Raw genomic sequence first — 12597 nt, 5'->3', positions numbered from 1 at the left:
GATGACCTGCCCCCCACCCACCCACACACACATGCCAATTTACCCTGGTCTGTTCAACCTTGCGCAGGTCTGAGGTTAAGTGAGGATTCTGATCTTTTTCGAGGTTTGTTTATGGGTTTCTGAAGCAAGGCCAATAAATGAGCTTGTATAGCTGAGTCGGAGGTAGTTTGTGGGAGTAATTCCCACATACTTAACTTTTAGCTGTTTAATTTCTCGGGAAACTTGGCCCTGAGTTGTTCAGGTCCGACCAGAAGCACTGCAGCAATTTTAGTATAACAGGAAATCTGGAGACACCATCAGGCTGCTCATGCACTCGCCCCACAGGTACAAGTTGATCTGCTGGTGGCACCAAACCCCCATCATGTGTTCTTTAATCAAAGATTAGCAAGCCCTTATTAACAGCCTCTTTTAGGACTTTCTTCTTCCTTCTGGTGTATTTAGGATGCAGTACCACTTAGCAAAGACATAAGGTATCTTGGGTCTAATAGTACATAGGCTCTCAAGTTTCACCAGCTCATTTAAGTAGTGTTTCTGTATATTAACTTGGCACCCTTATCACTGGTGTTCTACACAAGAAAAAACAAATTGTAGCACTGTAGCACTGTCGTCCTGTTGTTCATCGATTTGCTCCAGTGGGCACCAGTAACGTTTCCAGTGAGACTTGTTGTTACTGTTTTTGGCATGTCAAAAACGCCACGGGTAGCTTGCTAGGCTCTGCTGTGCGGGCGGGATACTCAGTAGCTTGCCGGGCTCTCCAAGAGGGATGGAGGAATCAAACCTGGGTTGGCTGTGTACAAGGCAAAAACCCTACGCGCTGTGCTATCGTCAAACAATGTTAAATTTATCAACAGTTCAAGAATCTAGATTTCATTTTTAGTTTTTGTTTCTTGGTCATACTAAGCCATACTCAGGGCTTACTCCTGGGTCTTTACTAAGGGATCATTAAACAGGGAGTTCTGGAGACCATGTGGGATATTGGGGATAGAACCTGGGTCAGCTATATACAAGTTCAGTGCCCTACCCACTGTATTATTGCTCTGGCTCTTAAACTAGATTATTCTTTTTTTTTTCTTTTTGAGTTGGGCTGAAGCGATAGCACAGCGGTAGGGTGTTCGCCTTTCACGCGGCCAACCCGTGTTCAATTCCTCCGCCCCTCTCGGAGAGCCTGGCAAGCTACCGAGAGTATCGAGCCTGCACGGCAGAGCCTGGCAAGCTACCTGTGTGTATTGGATATGCCAAAAACAATAACAATAAGTCTCACAATGAGAGACGTTACTGGTGCCCACTCGAGCAAATCAATGAGCAATGGGATGACAGTGACAGTGACAGCTTTTTTGGTCACACCCGGTGATGCTCAGAGGTTATTCCTGACTCTCCACTTAGGAATTACTACTAGCGGTGCTCGGGGAACCATACGGGATGCTGGGAATCGAACCCGGGTTGGCCACGTGCAAGGCAAACACCCTACCCTCTGTGCAAGGCAAATGCCCTACCTGTTGTGCTATCACTCCGGCCCCATAGATTATTCTTTTAAAAACAACTTTATATGCCAGAAATTATCCTAGTACAGAGCCAGAGGCAAGCCCTAAGCACTACAGGGTTTGGCCCAAAAACAAAACAAACTATAAATTATCTAGCACAAATTCGTTTTGCAGGGGACCAATAACAGTTATTTGCCCAAAGTCATACAATCAGTTAAGTAACAAAGGTTTGGCTCATAATTCAGCATTCATTTCATCAGTTATTCTCAAACTTTTAGTCCCAGGACCTCTTTATATTGTTAAAATTTAACAACCAAGCTAGGGAAATAGCTCAAAGGACTGGAATGCAGACACTGAAAACAGGAGTTAGATCTTGGAAATAGCATGAGCCCCCTAAGCACAACAGGGAGCAGCCCCTTCCCCCACACCCCTCCCACCACTGGGTGTAGCCCAAGAAACCAAAACAAAAAATCACACCAGAGCTTTGGTCTATTATTTGTTCTGGTTTCATTTTGGTTTGGTTTGGGGTTTTTGTTTTTTTTTTTTCTTTTTTGGAGGGGGTAACACCCAGCACACAGCAGTGCTCAGGAATCACTCCAGGAGGGCCCATTTTTGGTGCCAAAAGCAAACCCAAGTTGGCTATGTGCAAGAAATGTACCCTAACAGATGTACTATACTATCACTGAGCTCCCAGTTAATTGTTTTTTAAGAACTGCTGATAGGAGGGCTGGAGCAATAGTACAGCAGGTAGGGTGTTAGCCTTGCATGTGGCCAACCTGGGTTTGATCCCCAACATCCTATATGGTCTGCCAGCTGTAGTTCCTGAGTGCAGAGTAAGGAATAACCCTGAGAATCGCCGGGTCTAACCCAAAAAGAAAAAAAAAAGGATTTTCAGGGCCAGAAACAGCTTAGATGGCTGAGCACATGTTTTGCAGGCAGAAGGCCTGAGTTCAATCCCAAGAAAACATGACTCTTCAAAGCAAAAAGCAAAAGTAGCAGCCTCTGAGCGCCACTGGATGTAGATCCCAAAAATAGACCTGCTGTTATAATCATGCTCTCTTCTTTCAAACCATAGGCTTTTTGTACCTAGTAAGTTTATTATCATTTTACAGATGGAGGGGCTGGAGTGATAGCACAGCAGGTAGGGCATTTGTCTTGCACGCAGCCAACCCAGGTTCGATTCCCAGCATCCCGTATGGTCCCCAGAGCACCGCCAGGAGTGGTTCCTGAGTGCAGAACCAGGAGTGACCCCGGTGCATCGCCAGGTGTGACCCAAAAAAGCACTTTACAGATGGAAAAAGTGTTAAATATCTTTCTTGCATGTGCATGATCAAGCGAATCATAGCATAAGCATTAGGATAAAGGTACAGAGAGATCCTATTTAAGACTCCTTTTACTGCCTTGTTGTAGTCAACAGTCCTAGAGAAAACTATGTATAATTTTTCAAAGATTTAAACATTTTGAACAATTTTTGCTAATATCTAATGGAATATTCAAGGTCTGGGGAATTAATTTCATATAAACCAAAGGACTATTCATCTCCTGTCTCTCAATTTGTTAAGGATCTCAAGTGCACATAAATACACACAGTATCTTAGGGGAAAAAATTTCACACACATATTTACATTAAAATTCCATTTTAGTATTACATTTCTTATGTACTACACGCCAGAGGTCAGGCTTAACGCCTTTCACATAGTAAGAATGCAAGTATTTTACAGAAAACTTTGTTTTATTAAAGCACCATGATTTACAAAGTAATTTGTAATATTGTTATGTTTGAGTGATATTATGTTCAAACATCAATCCCACCACCAGTGTCTTCATCCATCCATCAGGGTTCTTAGATTCCCTTTCACCCATTTCCCTGTACAGAAAACTTTCCACAATTTTGGCTAATGGGCTGGAGAGATAATATAGTAGGCAAGGTGCTTGTCTTGCATGCAGATGAACTGGGTTCAATCCCTAACACTCCATGTGGCACCCCAAGCCCTGCCAGGAGTGATCCCTGAGCACAAAGCCAGGAGCACTGACAGGTGTGGCCTGAGCATTGACAGGTGTGGCCCCTCAAAATTTGGCTAGTACACAATATTTAAGTGAAGATATTAACTTTATTTGTATAAGTAAATACAATTTTTCATGGAATTTGCAAGTATAAAATCAATTTGCCAATCATAAATAGACTAGTCAAGATATTTCAGAGATTTAAAATATGGGGGTGGAGGTGGAGTAATAGTACAGGTAGCAGGAAGCTTGCCTTGCACCCACATTTGTTCCCCAGCAACGCCCCATATGGTCGCCAAAACCATGCCAATAATAATCCCTGAACAAAGCTAGGAGTAAGCACTAAGCAACCCTGGATGTGGCCACAGGAAAAAAAAATAAGTCAAATATCGGGGAAGGAGTTTGGGGCCACACACAGCTGTGCTCAAGTCATACTCCTGGGTCTGCTCAGGGATCAGTCCTAGAGGGGCTCAAGGGAATACATGAGAAGGATCAAAGCCAGGTCAGCCTTGGCTGCATGTAAAGCAAGTGCCTTATCTGCTATAGTATCTCTCTAGTCCCATTCCAGTAATTTAAAAACATGTTCTCTGCAGATTATAAGGACAGGATTTTTTTCCTCAAACTGAACATCTAACTTCTCAGCGAGCTCTTAAGAGTCTACTTAGAGGGCCAGGAGTGATAGCACAGCGGGTAGGGTGTTTGCCTTGCACGCGGCCGACCCGGGATCAATTCCCAGCATCCCATATGGTCCCCTGAGCACCGCCAGGAGTAATTCCTGAGTGCAAAGCCAGGAGTAACTCCTGTGCATCACCAGGTGTGACCCAAAAAGCCAAAAAAAAAAGAGTATTTAAAAACAGTAACTGATCAAAACCAAAGGGAACTACTCTAAATTCCCACTATGCATATATTTGCATATAAGAACCTTTTGGAAGAAAGTAAAAGGCAAACTATCATTATGGGAAAATAGAAGGTGAGTCAAGGGGCCAGAGCGACATTACATCAGGTACAGGGTTTTTGCTCTGTCCCATCTAAGGCATGTCATATGGTGCCCAGAGCCCACCCAGAGTAATTCCTAAGCGCAGAGCAAGGAGTAAGAGCACTGTTGGGTGTAGCCAAAAAAAAGTGAGTCGAAGAGCCCACGGGCCAGAGAGGTAAGTACAGCCAGTAGTGCATTTGTCTTGCACACAGAAAACCTAGGGTTCAATCCCAGGCACCCATAGGATACCCCAAGCACCTCCTGGAGTAGTTTCTAAATGCAAAACCAGGAGTAACCACTGAACACCACAGGGTATGACCAAAAAAATAGGTGAGTGAAAGTACAACACAATTAAAAATGTTTTCCAGTTTAGAGGCTGAAGAGATAGTACAGCAGGTAGGGTGACTGCCTTGCATGTAGCCAACCTGGATCCAAACCCTTGGCACCACATATGGTCTTGTTAGCAAAGCCAGAAGTGATCTGAGTGCAGAGTTAGGAATAAGCCCGGAGCCTATCTGGGTGTGGCCCCAAAACAAAAGAAAAAAATGTTAAACGTTTTTGGTTTATTTTTTTGCCCACACTCATCAATGCTCAGGAATCACTCCTGGGGGTGCTAAGGGAACCATATGGAGTTCTGGGGATCAAACCCAGGTTAGCTGTGTGCCCTATCCTCTGTACTATATCTCTGGTTCCATTTATAATTTAAAAATATTTCTTTCAAAGTAATTTTCTTGTTTGGGGGACAAACCTGGAGGTGATAAGGGCTTAAACCTGGCCCTGCACTCAGGAGTCACTCCTGACAGTGCTCAGGAGACCATATAGGATGTCAGCGGTAGAATCTGGGTCAGCCATGTGCAAAGCAAATGCCCTACCTGCTGTACTATCACCCGGGCCTAAAATGTTTTCCATTTTAAACACACTGAAAATACAGAGCCAATCTGAGGGTGTTAAGGGGTAGGAAAAAATGACTTTGAGTTAATAATGAAGGGATCGTGGTACTTTGGTGGTGGGCATGTATAAAATATGGTAAAAATGCTTTAAAAACTATTTTAAAGGAAAGGGAAAAGAAAAATGCCTGAACAAACCATAGCTCTAATTAGAAGGTGACTACAAAGTTCAGCAAGAGGCAACCAAAGAACCTCCCAGCTCTGCTGTTGCCTTTTCTTACTTTGTTCATTGGTAGTAATCCACATGGAGTGCAGGGAAAAATAACTTGCCTTTGTAACGCCCGATAGGTGAGTTAGGGTTACAGGCTGCCCCTGTGCCCATCATCCTCCAACCCACTCAACAGGGCACCTACAAACACATTGGGGATGTGAGCACTGCAGCAATGACACTCTCTGAGATCCAAGGAGTCCTTCCTTCCCTCCCTGAAAGTTGCTCCATCCTAGTGCCTATCCCATGATTCTTGAAATATGATTGTTACCAAACACTCAAGAAAGTATTTCTAAAATATTTCACACAAATACCCCAAGCTGAAATTCAGCATATTGGAGCAAAAGAGTTAATATAGTGGATAGGGTGGCTGCACGCAGTCAACCCAAGTTCAATCCCTAGCACCACATATGGTTCCCTAAGCCCTCCAGGAATGATCCCTGAACACAGAGCCAAGAGTCAGAACTGGGCACAGCCAGATGTGGTCCAAAACCAAAAAATAAATAAATATGTGCATGAAAGGGCTGAAGAAAGTACAGTGGGTAAAGCATCTGCCTTGTATGCAGCCAATGCAGAGTCCATCCCTCAGTGCAAAGCCAGAAGTTAGCCCTGAGCAATGCCGGGTGTAGCCTTCAAACATAATAATAATAATAATAGTAATTATCATCATCTGTACACAGAACACAGTCCACCTTTGTATCCTAAGGTTCCAAGTCTATGGATGGCTGAGTTTATGAATGTTAAATAGGCTGACAGAAAAAATAAATGTATTTCAAGGATCAAAACTTAAAATTTATCAGGGCAAGATACTACAGCGGAGAGGGCATTTGCCTTGCATGCGGACAACCCAAGTTTGATTCTCGACATTCCACAGAGTGCCCTGAGCACAGCCAGGTGTGATTCCTGAGTGCAGTGCCAGGAATAACCCCTGAGTATCGTTGGATTATGACCCAAAAAGCCAAAAAAAAGTTAAACTTACAATCAGAACAGCTAATCTTCAAAAATACCAAAAACTGTAGAAACAAGTTAATCTCATTTAAAATAGATAACAAAATAAACCTTTAAAAACAGCGGCTGGTGGAGCAGGAGTGATAGCACAGTGGGTAGGGCGTTTGCCTTGCACGCAGCCAACCTGGGTTTGATTCCCAGCATCCCATACATCCCCTGAACACTGCCAGGAGTAATTCCTGAGTGCAAAGCCAGGAGTAACCCCTGTGCATTGCCGGGTGTGACCCAAAAAGAAAAAAAAACAGGGGCTGGAGTGATAGCACAGCAGGTAGGGCGTTTGCCTTGCATGCGGCAGACCCAGGTTCGAATGCCATCAACCCACATAGTCCCCCAGCACTACCAGGAGTAATTTCTGAGTGCAGAGCCAGGATTAACCCCTGTGCATCGCCGGTTGTGAATCACCGGTTGTGACCCAGAAAGAAAAAAAAATAAGATAAAAAACAGTAGTAGGGGGTCTGGCTGTGACCTAAAAAGCAAAAATAAATAAATAAAAATAAAAATAAAAACAGTAGTAGGGCACTTGACTTGCGTGAGGCCAACACAAGTTTGATTCCCAGTATGGTTCCCATATCCCCCATATGGTTCTTTGAGTCCCACCACGGATGATCACTGAAAGCAGAACCAGCAGTAAACCCTATGTGTCAACAAGTGTGGTCCCTAAACAAAAAATAGTCAAGCACGCCAAAAAGAGAGTAGTTTTAAGGCATCTGTTTTACATGGGGCTGACCTCAGTACGACGACCCCTGGCACAAAATATAGTCCCCTGAGCACCATGTACAAAACCAGGAGTAACCCTCAAGTACCAGGAGTAGCAGACTGGAGCGATAGCACAGCGGGAAGAGCATTTGCCTTTCATGCAGCCGACCCGGGTTTGATTCCTCTGTCCCATCTCGGAGAGCCTGGCAAGCTACCGAGAGTATCCCGCCTGCACGGCAGAGCCTGGCAAGCTACCCGTGGCGTATTCGATATGCCAAAAACAGTAACAACAAGTCTCACAATGGAGACTTTATTGGTGCCCAATCGAGCAAATCAATAAACAACTGGATGACAGTGCTTACAGCCCTCAAGCAACGCAAGATATGGCCCAAACCAACGCTCCCTCAAAAAAAGGTAGTACTAAAACTCAAAAACTATGCCACTGAATTTTCAGTGTATGATTTAGCCAAGAAAATTGTGTATTTTCTCCTTCATACCTTTTGGCTATTTTTTTTATACCAGAATCCTAGGAAATTTTTTCTCTTTCTTTTTGGTTTTCGGGCACACCCATCAATGCTGGAGCAATAGCACAGCGGTAGGGCGTTTGCTTTGCACGCGTCCAACCCGGGTTCGATTCCTCCGCCCCTCTAGTAGAGCCTGGCAAGCTACCAAGAGTATCTCGCCCGCACGGCAGAGCCTGGCAAGCTACCTGTGGCGTATTCGATATGCCAAAAACAAGTCTCACAATGGAGACATTACTGGTATCCGCTCCAGCAAATCAATGAGCAACGGGATGACAGTGACAGTGATACAGTGATACCCAGCAAAGCTTAGGGCTTGCTCCTGCCTGTGCTCTGGGATCATTCCTGGAGGGACTCATGGGAACATATGGGATGCTAGGCATGGACTGAATCCAGATCAGCCAAGTACAAAGCAAGCACCCTACCCACTTTTCTACCTCTACAGCCCTTTAAGTTTTTTTTCACATCAATACAAAAAAAGCAGAACTAATCCTTGCTCTTAGTGCTCAAGAACATACAGGGATGTAGCTATAGTACAATGGGTAGGGCACTTGTTCTTGCATGCAGCTAACACAGGTTCAATCCACAGTACCAGACAAACAGAAAAAAAAAGAAACACAAACTCTAGGGCCCAGGAAATAATTCAAGTGGTAGAGCTCAGATCCAGTATGACAAAGCCCTCAGTTTGCTCCTTAGCACTTGACAGTTCCCCAACACTACCAGCTGTGTTCCCAGTGGCTCCCATGCAAGATGGTTCCCTATAAAAATTTTTCAAAGAAAAATTTGGGGCCTGTATGTGGCTTAGCGGTAGAGCACTAGCCTTGCATGTGTGAGGCCCTGAGTTCAATCCCAGAACAACAAAAAAGTGTGTGGGGGGGGAATTTAACCCCAGAACCACACAAATTTAGTTTAAAATATTTTTAAATAACATCACTGTCACTGTCACTGTCATCCTGTTGCTCATCGATTTGCTTGAGTGGGCATCAATAACGTCTCCATTGTGACACTTGTTGTTACTGTTTTTGGCATATCAAATATGCCACGGGTAGCTTGCCAGACTCTGCCGTGCAGGAGAGATATTCTCGGTAGCTTGCTGAGCTCTCCTAGAGGGGTGGAGGAATCAAACCCGGGTTGGCCGTGTGCAAGGCAAATGCCCTTACCCACTGTGCTATCGCTCCAGCACTTTAAATAACATGAATTCCTAAATTCTTAGACAAGGACTTAGCCCTGAAATCAGACATAAATATGTTCACATAAATTCATTTTCTAGATCAATTGATTTTAATATTGCAACTTTGTTACCTAATAAATTTTAATTCTAGAATTATATCAACAGTTGTGGCTTTTTTCTACATTAAAATATAAAAATAAATAAAAATAACACATTCCTGTAGTGAAAGATATAACTCAACAGGCAGAGTCCATGCTTTGCATGCTAGAGGCCCGGGTGTGATCCCAGGTACTGGGTACATGGGGGTTTCACTGCTGGATGTAGCTCAAAAAAATAGCAAACTCTGGAGTCAAGATTAAATCAAGGGCAAAGATACAGAGGGGCTGAAGTGATAGCACAGCGGGTAGGGTGTTTGCCTTGCACGCGGCCAACCCGGGTTCGATTCCCAGCATCCCATATGGTCCCCTGAGCACCGCCAGGAGTAACTCCTGCGTGCAAAGCCAGGAGGTAACCCCTGTGCATTGCCGGGTGTGACCCAAAAAGCAAAAATAAAAAAAGATACACAGAACAGAGATTAAAGCACTTGTCTTGCTTGATGCAGTCCCTTAAGGTCAGGGGAGCTGGGAATAGCCTCTGAGCACTGTCGGGTGTGGCCCCCAAACAAGCAACCACAAGAAAATACACTAAATTTAATTCTCTCTCCACCAACTAAAAGTTATGTCATTTATGGCCAAGTTATTTGATCTCTACCTCTATTTATTTTTCACCTTAATATTTAACCCTTAACAATGTTAATGGCACCCCAAACGGTTTTTTGGTGAATTAATCAAGATTACAAATCAAAGTCAACAATAAACACTCAACCTCAGTTAAAATTATTGTTATCACAAGAAAGTTAACAAGATACAATGAACTTCTGTTGAAATATTAACGTTACCAACATGATAAACAAAAGGTTTCAAGACCTTTATGAAACACATGAAATGAATGTGTGTATTCGGAAATTCTACATACATAAACTTTGTTCACCCTAACTAATGGGAGAAAATTCAAGTCCAACCAATGGTTTTCAAAGCACACCTCATGAAGGTAAAATCGAGAGGTCAATCTTATTTAACGAAAAAGTATACCCTTTATGCATTAGAACATGAGTACTAACAAGTTATATGGGGTACCTCTTTTGTGCCAAATATCCTGTAAAGATTTTTTTGCACTGAGCATAAATTCAGAAAATGAGGTCACAATCTTTACAGAACGAGGTATCCATTATCTGAAACTACGGGGGTTTTCCCCTCAAGGGAAGAAAACATCTACTGTCGTTAACGCAGGAAAATAATAAGTATTAAAGGCTCTTTCACAATTTTACATGCTAGCTTAAGGGTTGTAAAAATTCTGCAAGGCCGGGGTAGTTCCCGACTCCAGCGGTGTATCATCTACTAGTTACTCAGAAACACATTTGGCCAAGTACAAATGCATTGCCGTGAGCCGTGCTCCCTCTAATTTCACTCATGTTGTCAATAGGCGCCAAGAATGCACTTCAAAATAGAAAAATTACTTCATTCACAGGGGACCCAATGCGGTGCTACACTTCCGATGCAAAGTAGTACACTTTCAGTATTGGCCGCTCATCTTCGAAGACACGACCAAGAGGCAAATCAAAGGCACAAAAATAACGTCAATCTGATCAACGTGCTCGACTAGTGAGCCAAGTCCATCTTCCCGTGCAAGAAATCTCCCTTCCCATCCAATCCGTGTTAACCTGCTCCCCGATCCTGCACGAAACAATGAACAAAACAGGGTCCACTTACTTCCGCTTCTCATCTCACCCACCGAGTCAAAACAGTGGAAATCTGTCTTCTAACCCACTCGAGCTGGCTTTTCCCCTCCAAAAAAGTAACAGACAGGGCTGGAAGCGGACAGTGCAAAGGGCTAGGGCGCTCGCCTCTCCGGGTTCGATCCCCGGCATCCCATATGGTCCCCGGAGCCCCGACAGGAGTTATTCCTGAGTGCAGAGCCAGGAGGCACCGCGAGCGTGTGACCCAAAAGGAAAAAGAAAAAAAAAAAAAGTGGTACCTCGGGGTCCTCCGGCTGGAGGCAAGGCGATGGAGATTTTTTTTTTTCAGAATCCCAAGGATCTGCAGATCTGCTCCGATCCACCCTCCCGTCCCTTCCGAAACGCCTGTCCCGCCCCTCGGGGCGGACGGAGAGCCAAATTCCGCGCGGCTGGGGGGACTTCCCGCGGCCGGCGGGTCGAAAAAAACGCCACCGAGCCGCCGTCCCAGGATTTCCCATCCTCCCGGCCACCCCTCCCCCTCTTCCCACCCCGCCCTCCCCCGGCCCCCGCCCCCCCCCGCCCCGGCCCGCTCCTCCTCCCCCCCCCCGCCCCACGCAGCGCCTAGGCCTAACGCTCTGCAAACAATGCTCGCGCGCGGCCCCGGCCGGCGCCCACTTGGCCGCCTGGAGCCCGCGGGGGGCGCCGGGCCGAGACCCCCGCAGGCGCCGGCCCGGCCTCCCCCTGGCGACCGCGGGGAGGTGGCCCGCGGGGGGCCCCGCACGCCAGGTCGCGCGCCATTTTCGCCCCGCCATGTTCGCCCCACCCCCACCCGGGCGGCCGCCTGCCGTCGGCAGCTTTCTCAGCCCCGGCACCCGGGAGGTCGCGCGCCGCCAAGTCCCACCCTGACCTCCCCCACGGCGGCCGCGCCGTCCCCCCACCCCACCCCTGGCGCCGGACACCGACGAGGCGCGCGGGCCGGCCCGCGGGGAGCGCGGTTTTTTTTTTTTTTTTTTACCTCATGGGCTCAGCAGTCATGTTTTCGCCTCAACGCCTGGTCGACTGTCGGCGCGCGTCAGGCGGCGTCCAGCGCGCCCCGACGCCCGGGCAGGAGAGGCGCGCGCCGGCCTCTCGGGTCGGCACTCGAAAGGGGGCTCGGGCCTCCCCGCGCCGCCGGCACCGTTGCCGCCGCCACCGCCGCAGAAGCCGCGGAAACAAAGCTACGCCGCCGCCGCCGCCATTTTGTTGGGCCGAGGCTCAGGCGGGAGAATTGGAGCGTCCTTCTCCTTCCGCCCGCCGCCGCCCATTGGCTGGCGCTGCCGCGGCGGGGCCGCCCATTGGCTGCGCGGATCCACCTTCTCGTGGGGCCTGTTGCTAAGGCGGTCTACGTCATTCGATCCCCTCCACCTTTTCCAAGGGGTCTAATTCCATCCCGTTGACCCAAAAGTGCCAGTGACGTAATTGGACGCTCTTCTGAAAATACTCTCGAGCCCGCCTTTTGTCTTCGATGGGCTGACAAAGCACTACGGGGACACGTTTGTGGAGCGTTTACTAGGAGCCCATCCCTCTGCCCATCCTTGATCCAGAACATCTCGTGCCATTCTTGACATCCTTTTGGGGCAGCCTTGCCCGTCATCGACGGTTTCCAGATGTTCGGAGACCCAAATACACAAGTGGGAGCCCAAATTCAGACCGGACGTCGCACTCCTAACCACGAATCTGGAGAGCGCTTCTATGCATTTTCTTTCCTACACTCCAACTTGCAACAAACCTGGCTATGCCAGCCAGATTCCAAGTTGGTTGCTTTTCTGGCG

General features: G+C 46.7%; 1 protein-coding gene across 6 annotated transcripts in view; it reads right to left on the bottom strand.

Moving 5' to 3' along the window:
- ATRX (ATRX chromatin remodeler) overlaps positions 1–12057 on the bottom strand; it is a 206638-nt gene extending 194581 nt beyond the window's left edge. For 4 of the 6 annotated variants that reach the window (XM_055119818.1, XM_055119816.1, XM_055119815.1 and 1 more), the window contains exon 1: positions 11802–12056. Coding sequence is in view for 4 of the 6 variants with exons in the window: in XM_055119815.1 (XP_054975790.1) it covers positions 11802–11821 (20 nt within the window). In the remaining 2 variants the exon portion in view is untranslated. Of the gene's footprint in view, positions 1–11801 lie in introns of all 6 variants that reach the window. The other 2 variants (XM_055119813.1, XM_055119814.1) reach the window with 1 other exon arrangement.
- Positions 12058–12597: the final 540 nt, after the last annotated feature.

The sequence above is a fragment of the Sorex araneus genome, chromosome X (genome assembly GCF_027595985.1).
Source record: "Sorex araneus isolate mSorAra2 chromosome X, mSorAra2.pri, whole genome shotgun sequence".
Taxonomy (NCBI): domain Eukaryota; kingdom Metazoa; phylum Chordata; class Mammalia; order Eulipotyphla; family Soricidae; genus Sorex; species Sorex araneus.
Note: the sequence above shows the minus strand (reverse complement) of the source record. Positions and strands in the feature narration are given on the sequence as shown.